The 24,642-nt window shown below is 40.8% G+C and overlaps 1 protein-coding gene across 1 annotated transcript; it reads right to left on the reverse strand.

The window, feature by feature from the left end:
• Positions 1-3,142: 3,142 nt before the first annotated feature.
• LOC147604272 (uncharacterized) lies at positions 3,143-12,950 on the reverse strand. Its single transcript, XM_086795661.1, has 10 exons — positions 12,716-12,950; positions 6,062-6,233; positions 5,216-5,641; positions 4,874-5,081; positions 4,643-4,728; positions 4,291-4,472; positions 3,964-4,112; positions 3,792-3,871; positions 3,325-3,517; positions 3,143-3,208 (listed from the first exon to the last, which is right to left on the reverse strand). The coding sequence occupies exons 1-10, from the start codon at positions 12,948-12,950 to the stop codon at positions 3,143-3,145; spliced, it is 1,797 nt and encodes a 598-aa protein (XP_086651787.1).
• Between the last annotated feature and the right edge of the window lie 11,692 nt (positions 12,951-24,642).

A 24,642-nucleotide genomic window follows, 5' to 3' on the forward strand; every position in this document is an offset into this window, starting at 1 on the left:
ATAATGATGATGTGCAGCGAGCTATAGGACAGTTTTATCATGTTGAGGGCACACTAACATTAGACACAGGGTCGAGCAGAAAGAAAATCAAGACAACAAGTATAGAATTTCACTATGATGTTTACAATAACATCTTTGTTCATATTGAGAGACTACAACAAGCTATGGTGAAGTTCTATGGCCTTTCACACCAGAAGGTGAGAAGTTGCAATTGCTACTATTCATGTTTTTCAGTAGAAAATGAAGACGATTATTTTGTTTTGAATATTGTAAATTACCATTTATTTGTAGTTTTGGGGAGCACACTTTCATTTGTGCTGCTCAAGCTAGATGAGTGCCAAATTGTGAAAGGTCAGAAGCTGGAATGTATGAGCATTACACTCATGTTGAATGAGGCCATGATCTTAGTGTGTAATCTGAGAAAGAGGTATGGTGGCTTGGTGCATTCAAGGCCATGATCTGTGCATGGAAAAAGACTACCAAACCAAGTTTTAGTGTGTAATTTGAGAAAGAGATATGGTGGCTTGGTGCATTCAAGGTACTGAAGGAGACACATGAGGTATTGACATGGATGTTTGAAAGGACTCCCTAGATAATAGATGTAATCAAAAAGCAAATTGATGGTCAACTTTTAGATGTAGAAAATGTAGGAAAGTTCAAGGTGGATTGGCATCTTGGGGGAGATTTGAAGACAATTAAATGCATGATGGGCTGTGCTCGAGGTGCGACATCAAGATGGCCTTGTCCATACTACAATGCTCAAATTGATATTCCTAGGCAGAAAAAGACAAATGGAAAAGGTATACAGAAGGTTGGTTCTATTGGGAAGGATGCCTCGAAAGGACCCAAAAAAGGGAAGAAGCAACAAGAAGATGAAGTAGATCCAATCGAGTCAACTGATGATGAAGATGAGGAACAACCAAATGCAAGATGGGTGGAAGGTGTCATGTCTCGTGATATGCTAGGAGAACCAAACATGAATTCAAATTGGAGCCCCATCATTAATTTTCCACTAAAGAATATTCACTTTTGCACACTTTATGCATTCATGAGAATCTTTGATCGATTGTTTAAGTGCCATATCGATTATGCATTCACAATGCCTACACAAGAGAGGAAAGTTTCAGCCCTTGGTAAATTACAGCATCTTTTGAATTCTATGGACTGCCATGGCGGAAACATGAAAATTGAAGTGACCTAGCCACTCAGAATCATTTTTGATGCATTTATAATCAAGTTGAGTACATTGATTATGAGAAACAATAATTTACAAGATAAAAATACCTTTAATCATGTGTAAAAATACATTATTTGTCATCTAATGCATCAGAATTGCTCCTGATGAAGGGCTGGGGAAGCTGTGCCAAAACAATGCAAATTTGGGCTCTACAGCAGTGGTGCAGGCTCAAAATTCACAGCTCAAAATTTGCACTGTTCTAGCACTACTCCCCTAGGCTCCCAGTGACATTTCTGATGCATTCACAAAAACATTGATGGTACAAACTAGAAAAAGCAATGATATACTTGATGAAAATAAGTTTGCAAAAATTGTATTGTAATCATTAATAAGAAGTGATACATCATCTTTACAAAAGCTTTCTTACAATATTGAGCTTCCTTCTCTTGTTATTAGGGATAGAGTGTCTCAAGGAGTGATTGGGCTATTTCTTGAGGATCCTCTATGCCTATGCTTTTGGCTATACCTATATGAGCAAGAAGCTTACCCTAAATCCAAAACCAAAAACATCGAAGGCAAGGGATTTTTTAATAAGAACTATACATTTGGTGCTCTGTGCCATAGAGGCTACACAGAGCACCTTAGAGAGAGCTTTCAAAAAGAAGAGAGTGAAGGCAGATTGAGGGGCGTATTCCCTGTGGATAATGGCCATGCCATCCACAGGAAGTTGACCAAGATAGTGCGCCAACGCAGCATCATGTCCATGGACCTTGGCCTGGTCTCTGCTGGCTGCTGGCTGCTGCCGCCGCCTCTCCGAGTAAATGCATCAATTTTAACCACCCTCTGCAATCAAAGGAAAAGTCAAAATAGTTTCCTATACATAATTACAAATGTTTCTAGGTTGTAAAAGGTCTATTATTACCTCTTGCTCAATGTCTTCTTTTGCCAAAGTGCTGGTGGACGTCAATCGAGGACTTAGCCTCATCCTTTTTTGGTGCTTTGGTCTCCTCCATTACTCCAGCACAGCAAGGGTATCCTTGTCAACCTCTAGCTTGTCTTGTAAGGTTGTGAATTCCCCCTTTGGAACTAGGGCTTGCTCCGTGGTCTCAACCACAGTTTCCTTGACCAAAGCAACTATCTCTACGATAGATTCTCCAAGGGGTAATATAGCACTATCTAGGTGAGGACCGAGGTTGGACGTATCAAGGTCCACCTCACATCGCGTGCATTTAATGCCCAAGCATTCATCCATTCTCAAGCCAACTGTCTTTTGAAGGTCATGAATAAAGAAGGTAAAGAAGTATTCTTTACCTTCCACCACAATGGTGCTCGTCAATAGATTGATCTCAAGCTCAAGTAGCACCTTGCTCTCCTCATGTGGGAAAGATGGGCCCGCATCTTATTGGAAGAGAGGGAGAGACAGATAGAGAATGGATCAGAACCCAGAGCCTACAGGCTCACCTTCTTCTATTCATTACTTTCACACTCATACACAGAAAAGAGACCTACGCTACTAATATCTAGCTGTGACTGACTTATTTACTACAACACACATGTCCAGGTGTACCTAGCTGGTGTCGGTCATGATCACACAACATAAAGATGACACACGCGGGGTGGAGCTAGAGCTTGACTTCCAACACTCCCCCTCAAGCTCAAACCATTTGCAACACTCCAAGTAGCTGCCTAAAATAAATGAACTTATCTTTACCAAGTGATTTGGTAAAGATGTCCGCTACTACCTGGTCTTCAGCCTTCACATGCACCAAGTCAACCTGCTCTACTAGTACCATTTCTATGATGAAATGGTAATGAACTTCAATGTATTTTGATCTTGCATGGTAGAAGGGATTGCTTGCAAGCATGACACTGCTCAAATTATCACAAAATGTAGCTTCACTTTATTGTCCAAGTGGATCCCAAAGTCATTCAGTAACTTCTGTAACCAAACAACTTCACAGGCCGCTAAGGCCGCGCACCATGGTACTCAACTTTTGTACTAGACAATGCAACTGTAGGCTGTTTCTTACTCTGCCACAACTAATCATGCTAAATGCATAGCCACTGGTTGATAGGCACAACTAGCCCAGTCCAGCGCGTCAGTATACCCTGTCAAGTCAAGGGGTTTCCCATATGCATAAAACAACCCATAATCTGTCGTAGCCTTTACATATCTCTTGATAGGCACAACTAGCCCAGTCCAGCGCGTCAGTATACCCTGTCAAGTCAAGGGGTTTACCATATGCATAAAACAACCCATAATCTGTCGTAGCCTTTACATATCTCTTGATTCTCTTGACTACATCCAAATGCTGCTTGCGAGGCTTCTGCATGAACTGACTGATCAGCCCCACAGCATAACTCAAGTTAGGTCGCGTAATAGTCAAGTAGATCAAGCTACCCTCCCACCATCTGACGATACATGGTTACATTCTCTACTTCAGCCCCAACATCAATTTGTAGCTTGACATTTTGCTCTAGGAGTGTATCCATAGCCTTGCATTCAGCCATACCATACTTCTGTAACATGTCATGAGCATATTGCTTCTATATAGCAACCATATGCCTTGAGGTGACGACACTACCTCAATTCCCAAAAAATATTTCAACTCACCAAGCCCCAACATCAATTTGTAGCTTGACATTTTGCTCTAGGAGTGTATCCATAGCCTTGCATTCAGCCATACCATACTTCTGTAACATGTCATGAGCATATTGCTTCTGTAGCAACCATATGCCTTGAGGTGACGACACTTCCTCAATTCCCAAAAAATATTTCAACTCACCAAGATCTTTGACTTTGAATTCAGCCTACAAACATGATTTAATTTTAGCAATCCCGCTTTCATCATCTCCAGTATAATGATTAAGTCATCGACATAGACAACCAGAAATACACAGCCATGATCTGTCTTCTTCACAAACAAACTGTGATCTGCATCACCCAACTTAAACCCATGTTGTTGTAAATAGCTGCTAATTCGAGCATTCCATGCTCTAGGTGCCTATTTCAATCCATATAATGCCTTTTTCAATCTGCATACATGTGTTGGAAAATACGGATGCACATAGCCTTCAGGCTGCTCCCATATAAACCTCTTCTTGCAACTCACCATTCAGAAAGGCATTTTTCACATCCATCTGCCATAACTTCCAGCCTTTAGCTACTGCCAATGCAATGACAATTCTGACCGTAGCTATTTTAACCAGCCTGGCCTTGTAGCACTCTAATGACCCATCTGCACTTAACCTTGTACACCCATTTGCAGCCAATGGGGACTTTCCCATCAGGCAACTGCACTAAATCCCATGTTCCATTTTCAGCCAAAGCTGAATACTCCTCATCCATGGCAGCACACCACTTCTCATCTGCAAACTGCCTCATCAAACTTAGTGGGTTCTTTAAAACCTCTCACTTTCGTCATGTAAGCATAATGACGGGCTGAATATCTAGAATAAGTGTACCTGTCAATGGGTCTCTTGACCCTCTCAGATCTCCTCAACTGTGGCTCACTCTGAGCTTGCCTCTCATGAGGCGGCACATAACGATTCTACCTAACACTTGGCGTCATGACAGACGGAATCCCCAACTCACTGTCCAAGCTATCACTGCTGGACGACTCATAACCTGCAAGTAAGTGGTCCTATTACATCTTCAAATATTTTTTCTTTTCCCTTAAACAAACTTCCCCTCACTGACATGTCCATGTCAGTGGACGTAGGAGTGCAATTCCGCAATCTGCCACACCAAGGACTCACTGTAGATGATACATCACTTGTCTGACCACTCATGGTTGTACTAACTGCAGGGGTATTTTCAGCATTACTTGTGCTGGCTGATCCATCAGTAGTAGGCACAGTAACTGGATTCCCATACCAGGAAGCTAATTCGTCAAAGACATCTCTGCTTATCAGTGTCTCATGTGTAGATGGCACATAGCATTTATAGGCTTTTCTTTCCTGTGCATAACCCAAAAACACGCTCTTTACTGCCTTAGGATCCAATTTCTTTCTCTTTCATATGGTATATGCACATACGTAATGCAGCCAAAAACTTTTAAGTGCCTAATGTCAGGTTTACCATACAACCTCTCATAAGGTGTAACATCATGAATCCCTGCTATAGGGATTCGATTCAGCACATAGACAGCAGTCAGCACTGCTTCAGCCCAGTAAACATCAGGTAGACATTTTTCATTCAGCATAGCTCTAGCTGACTCCATCAGTACCCTGTTTTTCCTCTCTGCAACATCGTTCTGCTGTCGTGTATAGGTGCAAGTGAGCTGCCTTCTTATCCCATACTTTGCAAGATATCTGTCAAACTCCTTAGAGACATATTCTCTGCCTCCATACCTAAGACAAGATACGTAGCAGCAGCCCAACTCATTTTCAGCATGCTGTTTGAAGTCCTTGAAGGCATCAAACACGTCATCTTTATGCTTCAGTATGTACAGCCAAGTGTACCTGCTAAAATCATCAATGAAAGATACATAGTAACAAGCTCCTCCAAACGAAGCATTATGCGATGGACCCCAAACATTAGAGTGTACATGTTTCATGAAGGGAAATCTTGCCTGCTTTCCAAACTGACATGTAGGACATACATGACCAAAGTCATTATACTTGAATTTGGGCAATCCAAGTACCACTTCCTTCTGCTGCATAGATTTCAGCTTTTGTACATTGACATGGCAAATCCTCTTGTGCCAAATCTCCACATCCCCGGAATAGCACCCGCATCATGTGCAAACATGGCTGCCTTAAGTTCAAGAATGGATGCATCCCAAGGTGAACATCCTGCCATCCCTTCTACCTCTAGCAATTAATTTACAGCCATTACCATATTCTTCAATAAAGCATCCATCTTTATTGAATCTCACCTACAGATTTTGTTCTGCCATTTGTCCCACAGACAAAAGATTCTTGGTTATTGACGGTACATGCAGTACATCATGCAGGCTTTTCTTCTTGCCATTAGGCATCATCAACGGAACAACTCCTGTGTGCTCAATATCGTGCTGGGTGTCATCCCCAGTGCACACATAACCATGTGAACCTGCAAAACCAACTCATCGAACCACTCTCCGTGGGGTGTCATGTGATTAGAATCCCCAGAGTCAATGTACCATCTCTCATCTCTATTCTGTCTAGGTGCAAAAAGTCAACCTTTTTATGACACCCCTTACAAAAAAATGGACAATTTGACAACTCATGAGTATCTACTCATTGAATGTTGATTAGACTCAATGAGTTATGTAAAAAAGTTATTAAGAATTAATCAAAGATTAATCTTTTCACTAATCTTTCCCTCTTTTACACTAATCAAGGACTCTAATTAACCATTAATCCCTAATTAATTCACACAATTGAGCACATCATTGGATAGAGCAAGGGAATGCTAGTCTATATGCATCAACAAATGTGTAAATTAATCTAAAATAGGAGATTAATTAGACTCTTAATTTTGGTATCCTCGTTGTTATGGGATACCACACCTCCAAGAGGGAACTCAACACATTCACCTAAAGGATGAGTAATAGATCACAGCTGTCGTAGGGCACTTACCAATGCTTCAAACTTGAGTCCCTTGAGGCCTCCAAGCTCACTTGTTAAAATCCAACCTCCAAGCTTCACCCACCTCCACGCTGTCACTGTAGAGTCGCTTGCACCATCGTATAAGGCAATCACTCTCTCTCTCTCTCTCTCTCACTCTCACTCTCTCACACAAGCATGAATCACACAAGCATAAAAGAGGAACAATGCTAGAATGCTCTCTCTCTCCTTTAATCTCTCTCAAGACACAAGAGAGAGCTCTCTATAGCATAAAGGGGATTGTGTCTTTTCATTATGAGAAAATGCCTTATATACATTTGGCCCTTATTCACACTTGGGCGCCCAAAACTTATTCACACTTGGGCGCCCAAAACTTACTTTTACTAGGCCTTGGTTGGCCAATATCTCATAATGTACAACTTTTTATAGTGCAGTTTCATGACACTTATTAATGTCCTCAATTGGAGGATCATGTTTGTTAATCCAAAATGGACACCTCCAAGAGAGGGAAATCAACACATTCACCTAAAGAATGAGCAATAGATCAAAAAAGACATAGGGCACTTACCAATGCTTCAAACTTGAGTCCCTTGAGGCCTCTAGGCTTGCTTGTTAAGCTCCAACCTCCAACCTCCGCCTCCACGTTGTCACTGTAGAGTCTCTTGCACCATCGCAAGGCAATCACTCTCTCTCTCACTCTCTCACACACAAGCATGAATCACACAAGCATAAAAGAGGAACAATGCTAGAATGCTCTCTCTCTCACTCTCTCACACACAAGCATGAATCACACACAAGCATGAATCACACAAGCATAAAAGAGGAACAATGCTAGAATGCTCTCTCTCTCCTTCAATCTCTCTCAAGACATAAGGGAGAGCTCTCTATAGTACAAAGGGGATTGTGTCTTTTCATTATGAGAAAATGCCTTATATACATTTGGCCCTTATTCACACTTGGGCCAAAACTTACTTACTAGGCCTTGGGTGGCCAATATCTCATAATGTACAACTTTTATAGTGCCGTTTCATAACACTTATTAATGTCCTTAATTGGAGGATCATGTTTGTTAAAATGGGATTAACATCCCCCCTTCTTAATGTAGATTTTGTCCTTGCAGAACCTGTTACCGAGGTCTAAAAACTTGGTCACTGAACTCATGTTGGTAGAAGTTCCTCCTGGATTGGAGATTTTTGAGTGTTCATCGGAATGCCGAGTGTGATCTCCAAAAGATTGTAAACCACCATGTCTTCAAAAGTGATATGCATGTAGCCGGGAAGACATCGCAGTCTGTGGTAGTAAAGCATGATACCCCTATCCAGATGGCCCTTGGTTCATGTTGAATTTTAGGTGTTTTGCTTCATAGCCATCGTAGGGCTCCTTTGGTCTATCAGCACCACCACCAATTTCAAAAATTTGGCACTAGCCACAATAGTGGGGTCTAGAATTCGTCGCCACCATGCCCTTATCCATGTAAGAATTTGCTGTCTTTGCTCCTAAATGTTTGCAAATGTTGCTGGTATGAAAATGGAAAAGTTGTAGCACACATGTGAGTCACGTCTCTTGGCTTCCTGAAATTCTAGCGGTGTCTATATTCTTTTACTGGCATGTGTAAAGGATCGACCCGTAGTGTTGGTGGCGTGCCCATATACACGGCTGAATTCTGGAATTGCTAGGTACTCCTTCCTCCAATCTGGCTGTATTCCAAAGACTTCCAGTCATGGGTGCTCTTCAATGGTGACTATTGTGGTGTAGCCACACAGGGTTTGCTTTCCTCCCCACCTATAGAAACAATAGCTGATCATAAATGTAACAATCCGTATCTCTAGCAGATCAGCTAACTGAGGATTTGCCAGCTTTGTGTGTGCTTTGCCACATTCGGCCACATTCGGCCATAATGTACCCTCTCTAGCCAATGGAAGTAGTTCCTCTAAGTCAGGGCATGGAGCGCGGAGAGGATATGGTACATTATGCTGTTTTGTTGGAGTGATTTCGGAATAAACTTCTAGCATGATTTATCTTGTGGGCTTAAATGGAATTATCTGCATGAGGAGTTTAAACATTAACTTTGGCTTCAACAGAGGTTTGCCTACACAAATGAACCCCTCGTACTCTACAGCTGATAAAGAATCCAAAATGGTATCATCAGTAAATGCTTCAAGATTATCTTGTGGGATAGGATGTCGTACCTCTTGAGAGTGACATGGTGGAGATGGATGAGGTGCTAGTACCTCTTGAGAGTGACATGGTGGAGATGGATGAGGTGCTAGTACCTCATTGAGGGCGAGAGGGTGAGTGGAAAAATCTATATCAGGAGAATGGAAAGATGAGAAAATGCAGTCAGCTTGAGAGGTGTTAGTAGGTGGTGTGTTAGGATATGGGTTAAGTAGCTTACTAATGACATTAGAATAGACAGGGTAAGTTGATGTTGAAAATGAAGAAGAGGATTCATCTTGACCTTGACCTATGCTAGGGCCTGGGTGGCTAGGCTTACGAGACTTAATAAATGGTTGTAAGTCTGGAATTTCTTTGTCATTGATAGTAGGATATTCTATGTGGGTAGCATCAAAATTGTATAGTACACTTGTTAGCATTGATAGTAGGATATTCTATGTGGGTAGCATCAAAATTGTATAGTACACTTGTTAGCATTGCTTCTAAATGTTTGTAAATATTGGAGTAGAGTTTTAGAATGCCAAAAGGATGATATAGAGTGGAATCACATAAAATTAGATGTTGGTGAGTGTTATAGACCTCTAGCCACCCATGATTTATAACCCATTGGTAACTATGTGCTACTACCTCATAGTTGGCGGGTGTCTCTGGAATGTCATCTGGGGGACAAATGTTGAAAATACAAGTGAATAGGGTGTGTGTGGGAACAAGCCCTTGGTTAGAGGCTGTAAAAGAGAATTTGTAAATGTGAAAGAACCTGTGAAAAGGTGAGAAGAATCTATTGGGAGAGAATAAAGGGTAGCATGAGAAGATTTAGGAAGTGTGGAGATATTCTGGGAAGTGTGGAGATATTCTGGGAAAAGTGAAGAGGTGGAGAGAATCAGGGAAAAGAGGTGGAGTGAATCATGGAAAAATCAGTGGGATTAGATGCTTGATGTAAACTCTATAAATTGAGGCATTGCCCTAATGAGAATTTGCTGGTTTTTGATTATCCATGCCTACATTAATCTATTTGTTAATTACCCACTAATTACGTCTTAATTACCCACTAATTACATCTTAATTACCCACTAATTACATCTTAATTACCCACTAATTATGTCTTAATTACCCACTAATTACATCTTAATTATTTGCTAATCACTTTGTTAATGATGTTGATTCTAGTGTTTGATCCACCATAGCTCATCACAATGCTCAAATTTCAACATGGTATCAGAGCCATGCTAATTTGTGAGCCTGTTATCTTGCTAATTATTTTGCTAACTAGGATTAGTAGAAAATTATAATTTTTCCTCTTTTTTCAACTCACCTCTGTACCCCCAGCCAGTGGAGGAGCTCCCCCTCCTTGCACACATAAAATTAGCCTAAACCCTTTTAGCCATAGATAGCCAACTCCTTACTACTTGAGCCAGTCGAATCAGAAGCGTAAACCGCCAACCGGATGAAGAGAAATCGTGTTTTTATCAAGCTATGTTTTTCTGACAGCAGCAAATTAGTAATTTCCACTTCATCAAATCAAATTGCTCTAATTCCTCTTGGCTCCGGGGGTTTTCAAGCATTCTCTACAAGCTGGTAAAGACAAAATTCAATTTCATCAAGTCTACAGAAAGTGAGATCCAAGCTCTTCATCAAATCTACAGAGGTGACTTTGGTAAAATAGAGATTAAGCTTTCAATATTTGGTCAAATCTTGTGTTTCTTGGATTAATCCTCTACTAGACTCATTGCTATTGATGGGTTTGAAAGCATTTGAGCTCATTTGAAGTCTAAGGCACCAGATCTCGACTCCCTGCATACTCTATTTTTTTGCACACAAAATAGTGGATTAATTTGTTAATCAATGATTAATCAATGCTAATCAATGTATTTTGGTGCAATTGAGGGTTCAAATTAACCATTAGGTATCTGATACAGATCCCTATAACTTTAGATTACAATTCGAAGTTGGTTTGATACTCCAACCATTCCGTACAAATTGGTTACCCTTGATTTAATGTAATTTTTAGAAAAATTGTGCTAATAAATTTGTGATAATCATCATTTTGCATTTAACCCTTGGTTAGTGTGAGAGTTGCATTTGGGAATGTGCATGAGAATGAATGCTATACGCATTATGTATTGGGCACATTACATCAGTGTAAATATGGGATCAGACACTGCCCTTGTCCAGAATAAGGCAAGAGGTAAGACCTCCCGCATAATTTTGGGTTTGCATTGCATAATGACACAAGATAAACATCAAAAACCCAAAGGATCTGTCAGTAAAACATTGAAACATGTTGCTCACATGGAGCAAAAAGACCTGACGGACAAGCTCATGGCCCTAGCCATGAAAGAAGAAGAACATCTCCTGCCAAGAGGAAGATCCACACCAAGAAGATCTAAAGGAAGACATGGACACGAGAAGAGAAGGTGCCACAAGAAGACTGAAAGAAGAGACGGACACATGGAGAGAAGCTACCACGACAAGAAGACTGAAGATAAGAGAAGACTGAAGATAAGAGAAGACTGAAGATAAGAGAAGATGTGAGGCTCCAAAGAGTGAGGAGCCATGTGAAAATCTCTGAGAGAGAGAGAGAGAGAGACCGCACAACCCAATGTAACCTGCCCCAACAAAGTAAAACCACCTCTGATCCACCAATGAGCCATGTGGTAGATGTATGTGTGAGCACTTTAGTCAAGGTCGCGGGCACTTATAGTAGCCTTGGACACATAGAGAGAGAGAGTATCAAGGACTATGGAGTTTAGGGACTTGAGGCACTGGCCTCGCAGACTGTCAAGTAAGAAAGAAACTTGTTACAGGGTCCAGGTGTGCTAAGATAACTTGAGAGAAGTGTAGGCACTAATCGCGGACTATCAAGTAAGGGGAGGAAAACTTGGTATAGGGTCTAGGTGTTCTAGGAGTATTCACTTGAGGGGAGGTGTTGAAAATACAAGTGAATAGGGTGTGTGCGGGAACAAGCCCTTGGTTAGAGGCTGTAAAAGAGAATCTGTAAATGTGAAAGAACCTACTAGGCCCGGAGAGAATAAAGGGTAGCATGAGAAGATTTAGGAAGTGTGGAGATATTCTGGGAAATGTGGAGATATTTTGGGAAAAGTGAAGAGGTGGAGAGAATCCGGGAAAAGAGGTGGAGTGAATCATGGAAAAATTAGTGGGATTAGATGCTTGATGTAAACTCTATAAATTGAGGCATTGCCCTAATGAGAATTTGCTGGTTTTTGATTATCCATGCCTACATTAATCTATTTGATTATCCATGCCTACATTAATCTATTTGTTAATTATCCACTAATTACATCTTAATTATTTGCTAATCAATTTGTTAATGATGTTGATTCTAGTGTTTGATTCACCATAGCTCATCACAATGCTCAAACAGGTCATAGCTCATCACAACGCTCAAATTTCAACAACAAACAGGTCTAATTTTTTGACATTGTTGTCCAAAATTTCTAAATTTTAGAGAATGCGACACCAACTACGAAGGTTTAGCACTATAGGATGTAGAGGGTATAAAAAGATGTCTTGAGGATTAGTTAATATTAAGTCTCCCCTCAAAATTTCCATTATTATGGATCAACATCTCTTTCAGTATTTTTGTTTGATTAATGTTAGTTCTCCTAGGCCTATATCTTTACATTGATTTATGTCATATTGAAGTAGAGAGAGTGTTAGTGTAGACAAAAATAAGGAAAGAGTTTGAGGAGGGGCCCGAGGAGTTATTGGCATAGCTGACCCAACTCGGAGGCATGCTCAAGGAGGAGACGGAGATCATCGTTTGCTAGGGCTTCGGCCGCCGCCGCTAACTTCTTTCTTGGACTGCCAGCTGACGCTCTAATGCTTTGGAGAGGCGAGAGTCTGTGTTACTTAAGGAGGTTTGAAATTGACGTTTCTTTGACCATCCTTGCAACATCCAATTCTTTGAATCTTCTTGTTGCATCTTCTTGGGCCCATCGCTTCCCTGTCCTAAGCTTTGGTAATCTGTTGGAGCCTTTGGGTAGCCAACCTTTGAGTGTCGTGTAGTTGTTGCCATAAGCTGCATCACTGCCTCTTGGTGTGCCAACTCTTTTCTTTGTGCTTCAGAATGGATTTCACTTATTGTTTCATTAAGTGCTTTGATCTTCTCTGCATGAGCCTTGTTTGTTTGTTCCCTTTCATGTTGTAAATGGTTTACCCTTTTCCTCCTCTGCTTTTAGTTGTGTTGCTAGCTTGCTGGATTCGGCATTGCATTTCTTCTTCTTTGGCCCTGGAATTGGCTTGGAATTCTTGTATTTGTTGTGCGTGAAGTGTAGTGAGCTCCTTTATGTGGGTGACTTCTTTTTGGAGCTGCTCCTTTGCTTTTTCCAATTTGTCGTTGAGGTCAACATTCTCCTTGATTCTTTGCACTATTGTTTATCTTAAGACCATGTTATTATTTTCTAGGGCATTGTACCTTTTCTCCTGCTCCTCCATAGCCTTCAAACTCTTCATGATGTCATCTTTGTGGATAGCCTTAGCTGCTTCGAAGTTGGCTTTTAGCCTTTGTACCTGTGTGGATGCATCTTTTACCTGCTTCCAGAGGGCGGTGTTACGCTCGTGGTGGATGCATCTTTTACCTGCTTCCAGAGGGCGGTGTTACAGTTGTGGAGCATATGTGTTGTAAAGAGGTTACATTGCCAAACCTTTTGTTCTTGTTCCCACATTGCATTTGTGCTTGATTCGGCTTCCAGCCTAGTCTATGGTTGGTTGAGTAGCTCGTCAAGTCCTTCCACGGTCTCCTCCTGCAAGAATTGTTGATAGTCTATGTTATGCAGTGAGGCTAGCTAGGGTAGTCTTTCTTCATCTTCCAATGTTATTCTCTTGCTTGGACTAGATGGCTCTGGAGTTCTTTGTCTTTTGCTTGCATCTATTGGGGCCTTTGGTTCTTGCACTGGAGCTATGGCTGGAGCTATGGCCTGCTCAACACCTTGTCTTTCCTCAATCTATATTGGTGTTGCTTGTTTAGGAGCTGTCTCTATTGGCATGTTTGCCAGATTTGATTCTTTGAGAGGAGAGAGATCTGTAAATATGAGTTGTGTTGGGCCTCTTAGAGGAGTGTTTTGTTGCAGGGGCTCCTGTGTTGTATGGCTGAGAATGTTCTCTTGAAGGGCTTCTTGGTAAGTGTGGATTTCCTTGGCCACTTCCTCTAATCTCTGTTACTCAGCCACATCTGAACACACTCCCCTCATCTTCTATCAGTTTTCTTCTTGTTGCGATCTTTCTTCATCTGCTTTATTATATCCCCTTGGTCTCCATCAAGATAGATTGCCCTTCTTGCATATCTTCAGCTGTTAGCTTGGGCTGGTCTGGTAGTAGTGCCAACTGCATATGTTCCTCTGGTTCGGGCTCCTTGAGAGGTCTTTTTGCTATGTGATTGAGAACCTGTGTGAGAAGGTATGGGTTACATATTTTAGATTGGTGAGATTTCAAGTAGTTCTCCATATCCTTATGTAGATAGTATGCCCAATCGTTTACTTTCTCTTCATGTACTTTTGCAATCCTATTGAGACCAACCCTGTTGTATCTATCTATTGGCTTATCATCAAGGACATGGCCCTCCAAGCTTTCTCTGTAGCCTCATCTTGGATATTTTCATACTCGGGCCTATTCTAATTGTATGAATTTTTCTTGAGCATAGTATCTAGAGGCATCTTGTCAATGGTGTGTACGTGGACCCCTAAAGTTGTAGTGCCTCCCGAATGAGTTCCTCTGTGATCAGGAGTTTCTCGGTAGTGCCGTTTGCTTTGGTGATTGTTCCTCTTTTGGTCCCCTTGTCATAGGTCTTGAAGGTACTCTGCGCATAGGTCTGTGTTGATACTTCATGGGAGTATCTGCGCGCCATCTTACCTAGACCCACTTTGTCCAATTTTGCCTTTACTTTGGCCTCTTCCAGTATTTGTAAGCATTTTGGGCTGTGGTACTAGAGGGCTATCTTTTCATGGGCCGTGTGAGCCTCCTTGCGGATGATGGTCCCATGGAAAGCTTGGGCATAAGGACCCAAAAAATTTATCTTGGGCCGCTGTGTTGTCCTCCTTCTTTAACTTGCTAGGGATTTAATAGCGCTGGTAGCTTGAGTTGTAGTTGGGTCTCGTGAGCTTCTGACTCCAAGGCTGACATCTGGTACGAGCACATCGGATCAGTCTAATGACTGGTGGGGTTGATATCATCTTTCTTCTTTAAAAAAGAAAAAAATTGGGGAATAGGTTAGTTGGGTTGAAGAGTTTGTTAGTGTAGGAACAATCTTGGGATGTGTTAATAGTTAGGTTATGGCGTGGAGGTGCATGATTAGAGTTAGTTTGTGAGGCCATGTGAAAAGGTCAAGCGTGAAAAAGTAGGCTTGAAAACACAGGCCGTGAAAGAGTTATTCGTGAGAGAACATAGGCCGTGAAAGAGTTATTCGTGAGAGAACACAGGCTGTGAAGGTTTGGCTGTGAAATGTCTCACGCTGTGAAAACACACGCCGTGAAAAGTTTGGCAGTGAAAACACAGGCCGTGAAAGTATTAGTTTCCATGAAACTACAGGATGTATTGTTAATCGTTGGTTATGCTTTTTTGGTGTATGAGGATTTTTTCATTTTATTTTATTGAATGATGCACATGTGAAGGGGCTATGAAGTCATTGGTTATACAATTTTCAATGTGTATACTCAAGATGATATGAATCTTGAAAGAAGACCAAAAACAAAATCAAAAATAGAAATAAAATAAAAAAGAAAACAAAAAGAAGAGTATCAAGCTCCCACCTCGAGGTAGATTGTGAATAGGTCAAATAGGTTGAAGGGAGATGGCTGGCTCAGGAGATGCAATCGAGAGCGATTCACAGTCGATCATACAATGCAGAATGATGAAAATAGGAAAGAAATGCAATTTTATAATGTAGCCATCAGACAGGGTGGCTTCCTTAATGAAGCATTCCATGTGGCGCTATGTGATTGGTCCAGTGAGAAATTGTTGTTTCACGGTGTGAACATTTTTGAATTTTTTTCACGGCATGAAACTTTGAAATTTTGTTCACGGCTTGAAAAGTCAAAAAAAGTTTCATGGCGTGAACAAAATTTTGACACTTTCATGTGGAATGCATAAGATCGAATACTTCTCATTTTCTTCTTTATGCTGGCTCAAGCAGTCAAACATGAACACGCATGACATAAGATCTCTATCACCTCGGCAAATCTATGGAGGTTCCTCTCATCCCCAGATAAGTATGTTATAGTGTCATTGGCAAACTCAGAATCATGTAGCTCCTCCTACATGAGGATGAGAAGATGCATTCCCTGAAGCCCAGTCTCCTAGATAGAGAGAAAACTACTCACATGGTCTTGGCTACAAACAAAAAGAGATGAGGTGCTAGTGGGCAGCCCTGTTAGATCGAGCAAGAAAGTAGAAATCTATTACCTCTGGCTCCCTAAATGAGAACCTAGCTGTGTGAAGCTGAGTAGAGTCCAAAAACACCTCATACCCACTCTTCGAGAAAACCCATCCTACCCATCATCCCCTCTAAAAATCTCTAATCTACTATGTCATAGGCTTTCTCAAAATTAAGAAAGAGAATAATAAGTTCATCTTGACGCATCCTGGCTGATGCAGTTGCCTCCGAGAAAGTGAAGATGTCCAAAATTCTCTAATCTTGAACGACACCCGTATGTGTAGTACCATGTATCAAGTCAAGGAGGATAGGTTGTAATCGTCATTGGTTGATGGCCTTGGCTAGAAATTTGTAGGCAGGGAGGGTGATGGGTCTCCCCACCACTGTCGAGTCTCCAATCTATCGCCACCCTCATCAAATGGATCAATACTTTTGACAACCTCTCCGACATGGCTCCCATAATCATTATCTCATTGAAGGAAACTTTGAGGCTACATTCAATGGATCAATACTTTTGACAACCTCTCTGACATGGCTCCGACATGGCTCCCATAATCATTATCTCATTGAAGGAAACTTTGAGGCTACATTCAATGAGATCCCAATGTCGGAGAAATAAGGAGACTAAAAGCCCATCCTCTATCAGGCATTTTTTCCTAGTAGGTAGTGCCATCATAGCCTCCGCCAACTCCTCTGCTATAAAGGGGGTCAACATGAAGGTTCTAAGACTGAGAGGAGCCACCTCTCTCGTATGTCACCAAACCCACTCAATCGCTTCTAGCACTTGTGAAGATATGGGGGCACCCATGAAGAGAGAGCTAAAGAAATGTGTGGCAATGGCTCTCACATGGCGGTGTCTGTTTAACAATGGATCCATTCTTGGCCTTGCAACCTACAGATACCATCTCTCCACCTATGTGAGCTTGCAATCTCAAAGAAATCCACAAAAATGGTTCTTGTCATCCTCAGTGGGTGAGGTATTGGCCCCATCCAAATGTTATATGAACATGCATCTATATGTACATATGCCAGAAAACTACACTAAAAAAACTCCTAACATAGTTTGCCCAACCTCCAAGTCTGCCAAAACATTTATGTCCTGTAGTAGCTCTCAAACTAACTGTTGTCCACCTGGATCAAAAGGGAAGCACTCACTGCTCTTCCACAATGCAAACACACATGGATCGCTTTGCAAACATCTACTTAGTGGCCTCAATGTGCACCCAAACAATAATTAACTAGTTGATCATATGGATATCCAACATGAGTGGAGAAAATGAGCAAGGGCAGAGACAAGCTTGATGGGATTGGAACTTGACGGCTCAAATCGAGTTCTAGAACATGACATGGACAACATGATAGATACCCTGCACATCACAAGCCACAGAGTAGATGATCACATCAGAGCTTGAAACGGCCCAAGAAGTAGATGACATCAGATGATGTGTGGAGCATGCTTCTCGAGAGGAGAAAGAGATACATTGGCTTGCCCATCTACCGCTTTACCGTGGAGCATGTGTTTTGGTTTTGCACACTTGATTCTATATATGCAATAAATATATGGGTGGTATGATATAAGAATTTCAAAACTTATGGGGTATGTGTCCCTTCCCCTCTCTATGTGTCCCTTCCCCTCTCTATGTTTCAGATGCTTGCAGGAATGTCTTCTCTTTCTCCTTTATTGTTCGTTGTTTTATATCATATAGGTTATTGAAGGATCAAATTCTACAATAAGAAAATGAGATACCTTTGGACCGTGCATGAGCAAAATCAATGTTGCACTCCATAAGGATGGACTACAACACACACCATGCTTGTCCCAAGAATCAATGTTGCACTCCATAGGGATGGACTACAACACACACCATGCTTGTCCCAAGAATCAATGTTACACTCCACAGGGATGGACTACAACACACACCATGCTTGTTCAAAGAATTTTATTCTCTTTCGGGCAGCAAGAGTATGCCATTCTTCACCTCACGAGTTTCCACAATGTGGTTCATCGAGATATAGGCAAGATGTCTATGGAAAAAGGGTCCTTGCTTCTGCTAAAGTCTTATGACACTTCCCCATTATTTCATGTATTCAAACAATGTTCAGATGCAAATGCATTGTATCTTTAATGACTTGGCATCGGAACACAAGATCCTAAACCATATATGCCACGACTATGGACACACAAGAAGAGGATGATCGACTCATTAGGGAAGAGCCTCAAGGACAAGGCCTTCAAAGAACAATGGATATGGAATTACGAGATAAGATTAATAAATTTTGCATCCAGAACTCATGTGCTATGGAGAAATGGATCGAGAGGTATAACCTAGCAAAGAGCAAAAGAGATCGAGATTGTTTGAATTTTAGAAAGAGGTAAATCACTCGAGCATTGCCATACCTAGATTCACTCGCTCAACCTCTAGAACTTCCTTCTAGTACATGGATTTGGCAAATCATACAATAAGAAAAACATAGTGGCAAGGTTGTAAGAAGCGATGAGGAGAAGGAGGCTGCATATGGTTCTAATTACCATGTGAGTTTTTATATGTACACAAGAAACTGTATGACATAGTCTTATATAAGTTTTTGTTTTTCATACAATTTTCATGATGTTCTTTTGCTTGTATTATTACAAATTTGGTGCACTTTGGGGACATGGTCGTCTCTTTTGAGTGGAGTGAATAGATAAGAAGAAAACAACATTTGGCCGTGGTGTCAGGGCCATTTCATGCAAGAAAGTCATTCAAGTGTAAGTCACTTGAATAGTGAATTTGGCATGCTTGATTTACTGTGAAACGATACAAGACATTATCAAGGTTGGGTTCAGAAAGTTTTCTATGTTCATTTTTTATGTGAAGTGGTTCAAGGTGGTGACTCAAGGACCATAAGCAACCATGCATAGAGATAAGAGTGGATTTGTTCAAGTAGACTCCATAACCAAGTGAGGTGCATCCCTATCCCTGGTGAGGGGACGGGCGGGTATCTTATAGGTGGTATTAGAGCTATGGTTTATGGGAGAAATGACTCTAAATTTTATAGTCTGAATTGATGTAGTACGGCCTTATACTAACGTTATCGATGACCACATTGGTGTAGTTTAAAGGGACCTTCGACCATTTAGTAGTTAGACCAATTGCCAAACGAAAGGCTTGGGCAAAATACTTGTTGGACCATTACCAACCATCGTTAGTGAGACTAGAATGGATTTATGGGAGAAAGGACTCTAAATTTTATAGTCTGAATCGATGAGTACGGCCTTATACTAACGTTATCGATGACCACATTGGTGTAGTTTGAAGGACTTTCGACCATTTAGTAGTTAGACCAATTGCCAAACGATAGGCTTGGGCAAAATACTTCTTGGACCATTACCAACCATCGTTAGTTACTAGAATGGATTTTTATCATCCCCATATACTCGTTAATGTTAATGCACTCTTGTTCCCCAATGAAATGTGAGGAACCACTTTCTTGAACTAGTGCTGCCATTTATGATTCCTTTTGCCACACACATTTATACCTTTCTTGCCTCGGAATTGCGAACTTCTTCTAACACACCCTAGACACCATTTGCTTTGTCCTATCAGTTTAGTGCCTTGGATGTGTTTGCCTGTACATTATGTTGATGGAAACCAATGTGTATCATTAATCGACTCATCATCTCACTGGAGGGCATCACATAATAGATGTAGCAATTACATGTAGCAATGCACATTGTTGGCACTAAGCAATCATGTGGCAAAGAAGCTTTCTAGATGCATTGTTGCACTCCTCTCTACTGACTTTAGCATGCTTCCAATAAAATGTGATGTATTTGAGACCCTATGGTTCTTTAAACATGGGCAAAGTTCATTCACACACTTCAAACTACCTAGGTAATGGCTTGTCTCGACACACTCTGGGAAGGAAATGACTTTTCCCGACACACTCTAGGGAAGGTAATGTTAGAGGTTTGCGGCTTTGACCACGAGTTGGGATCATACTTATGCTCCATGGAGTTCATTCTTGCACGTGTCTCCATGGTTGGTGGAAAATAAAATGCAATATCACCATTATATTACGTAGGAATCTCCATAGCCTTTGAAATTCAACAAAATCTTTGTTAATATGTTTCCCTTCTTCATGCACCAAAGGTATTCTGAAACTCTCTTACCATCTTCTCTTATAATAGTGGATGAGGCTGATACACCAATTTTGTTGTTATCTTGTAAGGGGCTATGTAAATCTATCACATTAGACTAAATAAGAAGTCCTTTGGGTGGACTATCTAAGATGGCTATAGTTGTGGGTTTGTGTTTAATGAAGCATCAACTATTACGGAGTAATAGGGCAAAGAGAGTCCTCAAATATATAGAACTCCTCCTCCTCATGATTAGAGGTTGGTTCTCGAGGAACATGCAACTCTTGGGACCCAATATTTACTATTGCTGCAATCCATAAAATGATAAGGGAGCTACTTGTTCTTGTAAGAACTTTCCACTCATGAGAACTTGATCATTGCTAAAACATAGATTCTTCTAGATTGTACAGATCATCCTAAATAGGAACAAAAAAGAATGACATAACAGGTACTAAGTACACACAAAATGACATAAGAAGTACCAAGTACACACTTCAAACTACCTAGGTAATGGCTTGTCTTGACACACTCTGGGAAGGAAATGGCTTTTGCCGACACACTCTAAGGAAGGTAATGTTAGAGGTTTGCGGCTTTGACCACCAGTGGGGATCATACTTATGCTCCATGGAGTCCATTCTTGCATGTGTTTCCATGGTTGGTGGGAAATAAAATGCAATATCACCATTATATTACCTAGGAATCTCCACAGCCTTGATAACCTCTTTGAAATTTAACAAAATCTTTGTTAATATGTTTCCCTTCTTCATGCTCCAAAGGTATTCTGAAATTCTCTTACCATCTTCTCTTACAATAGTGGATGAGGCTGATACACCAATTTTGTTGTTATCTTGTAAGGGGCTACGTATATCTATCACATTAGGCTAAATTGCTCTGGGTGGACTATCTAAGATGGCTGTTAGTTGTGGGTTTGCATTTAATGAAGCATCAACTATTGCGGAGTAATTTGGTGAAAGAGAGTCCTCAAGTATATAGAACTCCTCCTCCTCATGATTAGAGGTTGGCTCTTGAGGAACATGCAACTCTTGGGACCCAATATTTACTATTCCTGCAATCCATAAAATGATAAGGGAGCTACTTGTTCTTGTAAGAACTTTCCACTCATGAGAACTTGATCATTTGCTAAAACATAGATTCTTCTTAGAAGTGTTGAAGACATATTTCTCTTAGGTTGAAGTGCTAAAACATAGATTCTTCTTAGAAGTGTTGAAGATATATTTCTCTTAGGTTGAATGTTGCTTAGTCGGATATTTTGTAGTAAGTCGGATATGTGCTAAGTCGGATATGTGCTAAGTTGGAATTGTAAGGTGGTAGGAATGGCTAATGAATGTCTTGGGATCTTGGAAGTTAACAATGTCTTGGGGATCTTGAACATTTTGGGGGAAAGAGTAATGTTTTGGGGAAGGTAGGAAAGAAGGGAAGTAATGTAATGTAAGGAGAATGAAGCAGATTTCAAGGTTTTTTTCTATCTCTTGTGTGAGTTGGCTCTGTCAGATTTTTGTCTGCATATTCAGTTTCTACTGTGTCTGAATTTTTGTTTTCGCCTAATCAACATGTTTCTTGGGGAGAAATTGTGTCTACTTGTGTTGTATTTGTACCCCAACACAATTGGCGATCGTGCCGGGGGCTGCATGCCCACTAAGAGTGATGATTACTTTATGGGGAGAGCACCTTCAATGCAGAAAGTGCAGGACTTGAAGAAGAATCGGAGTTTCAAGACACAAGTTGCAGGTTTGCTGGAAGAATCAGTTGAGATAGTTTGCAGACCAAGTGCCTGATGTAGAGATGCATGGTGCAGAGCAGATACAGGTTGCTGAGCAGTTCAAGGAACCAGTTTCATTACAAAGTATGGATGTAGTAGCAACAGACAAAGTATGGATGTAGTAGCAACAGACAAGGATGTTCAGGTTGCTGAACCTGATGTTATGAGGTGGACCAGACTTTTGATGTTGCTACAACTATTTGATGAAGCAGCATGATTTTACTTTTTTCTGACATTATTTTGATCAGATCAAGGGATATGTGGATCCGAGTTAGATTTCTTTGTAATCTACCACCGGGACATGCCATGTGTTGAAGACATAGTTCTCTTAGGTTGAATGTTGCTTAGTTGGATATTTTGAAGTAAGTCGGATATGTGCTAAGTCGGATATATAGTAAGTCGGATATGTGCTAAGTCGGAATTATAAGGTGGCAGGAATGTCTGATGAATGTCTTGGGATCTTGGAAGTTAACAATGTCTTGAGATCTTGGAAGTTAACAATGTCTTGGGGATCTTGAACGTTTTGGGAGAAAGAGTAACGTTTTGGGCAAGGTAGAAAAGAAAGGAAGTAATGTAAGGAGAATGAAGCAGATCTTAAGGTTTTTTTCTATCTCTTGTGTGAGTTGGCTCTGTCAGATTTCTCTCTGCATATTCAGTTTCTGCTGTGTCTGAATTTCTGTTTTTGCCTAATCAACATGTTTCTTGGGGAGAATTTGTGTCTGCTTGTTGTATTTGTGTTTGTGTTGATGAACCCCAACAAGAAGATGGGAAGAAGATTGTACAGCTCATTCTAAATAGGAACAAAAAAGAATGACATAACAGGTACCAAGTACACACAAAATGAATGGTGATTAACACCCTTAAATAAGTTGTGCATTTATTATTTAACCGTTTAAAGTAATTAATATTTTAAAAAAAGTTTTAATTCCAAAAAAATATGTGGTTTATATATATATATATATATAATATTTAAGAAAATGAGTATCTCCTTGTGTATAACCAAACATTATAGGCTCACATAAATGTAACAATCAATGCTCTATACAATGTCTTGATATACCCACTAACCTTATGTTTTATTATGTCAATTTACTCCATCAGAGACCTTGCAATATACATAATATATATCCTTTCAAAGCAATACATCATTTTTGCATGTAGAGTGCATGATTGTAGCCCCAATGACATCTACTCTTATGACATGTAAGTGATCAATCTTGTAAAGTGGAGATGGAATCTTTAGTTTTTTACTTAACCTTTATTTGGAGCTTTGTTCTTTCTCCATCTAAAACATTTAGCATTGACTCCATTGCACTGTTATATCATTAGAAAATGTCTCATTAAGTTAAATTAATTTCCTTTAGATTGATATGTATATCAATCACTCTGTGAGAGCAACACAACTTATAATAATAGAATGTGTAGGCTTTTCAACTACGACATTGGGAGGGGAGTGTAATGAAGAGGATCTCTCTCTTTCTCTCTCTCTCTCTCTCTCTCTCTCTCTCTCTCTAGACTGCCTACACAGATAGTGCAATCCACGTAGGAATGCTACGTATAATGCCTGTGCATCACATGTAATGCCCGAGCTTGAGCATTACACATGGCAATGCTGCATGGCATATGCATGCCACAAATGTGGCGCATGTCACGCTGCCTAACGAAAACCAGTCTCACAACCGCCCTCTTCCTCAACAAGACCTCCCCCTCACAAGTGCCCTCTCCCTCACAACGAGCCCTCCCTCTTAACGTGCCCTCCACCTTACAAGTGCCCTCTCCCTCAATGCACTCACGCCCTCTCCCTCAATGTGCTCAATGCCCTCTCCCTCTCAGTGCCTCCATCTCTCTCCATCATGAGTTCTCAAACCTCCACGTCTACAAAGAAAATGCCTCCCCGAGATGCATTTGGAATCCAAGGGCTTCACCGAAAATCCAGATGAGATTGCAATATCGTAGGAAGTGGGCATGTCACAAGTTTGTGAGGCCTACGCTTGCAACACCCACCAAAAATTGTGTTGCCAGAAGTAGTACCATGATTGCCAAGAGGAGTTCATAAAGGAGAGTTTTGGCCAAGTGGTTGATTCACATATCTCCACAAATTGGGTGGATCGGACCACTTGGTTGATAATCATAACTGCCTTCCTAGAGTGTCTCTTTGCCACCTCCTTGCAAACCCGAAAATCCATACGAATGAGGATTCCATTGAAGGCTTATTAAAATCATGGAAGAAAGCACATACGAGTCAACAATGGTGGCATTGCCCTTTCCATTTGACCATCGAAGTGTAGTCAGCCACCACGACCTATCATTATCAGCAAAGTTTGACATAAGCAGACAGAAGGATGGCAGCACATGGTTGGGAAGATGTTTTTTGTTTGAGATGGTAACCATTGACTCAAAGCATGGCAGGAATGGGAAAAAATTGCTTGAGTTAAAAGAGAGAAGGTTCC

This window comes from Cibotium barometz, chromosome 62 (assembly GCF_041138505.1).
Source record: "Cibotium barometz isolate CiBa-2024 chromosome 62, ASM4113850v1, whole genome shotgun sequence".
NCBI classification, from domain to species: domain Eukaryota; kingdom Viridiplantae; phylum Streptophyta; class Polypodiopsida; order Cyatheales; family Cibotiaceae; genus Cibotium; species Cibotium barometz.

Coding starts and splice junctions, on each gene's coding strand:
- LOC147604272 (XM_086795661.1), bottom strand. CDS start 12,950: ATGCAGCTTATGGCAACAACTACACGACACTCAAAGGTTGGCTACCCA. Junction 5,082..5,215: donor AAAGTTTTTGGCTGCATTAC/GTATGTGCATAT, acceptor ACTGATAAGCAG/AGATGTCTTTGACGAATTAG. Junction 3,518..3,791: donor CAAATTGATGTTGGGGCTTG/GTGAGTTGAAAT, acceptor GGGGCTGATCAG/TCAGTTCATGCAGAAGCCTC.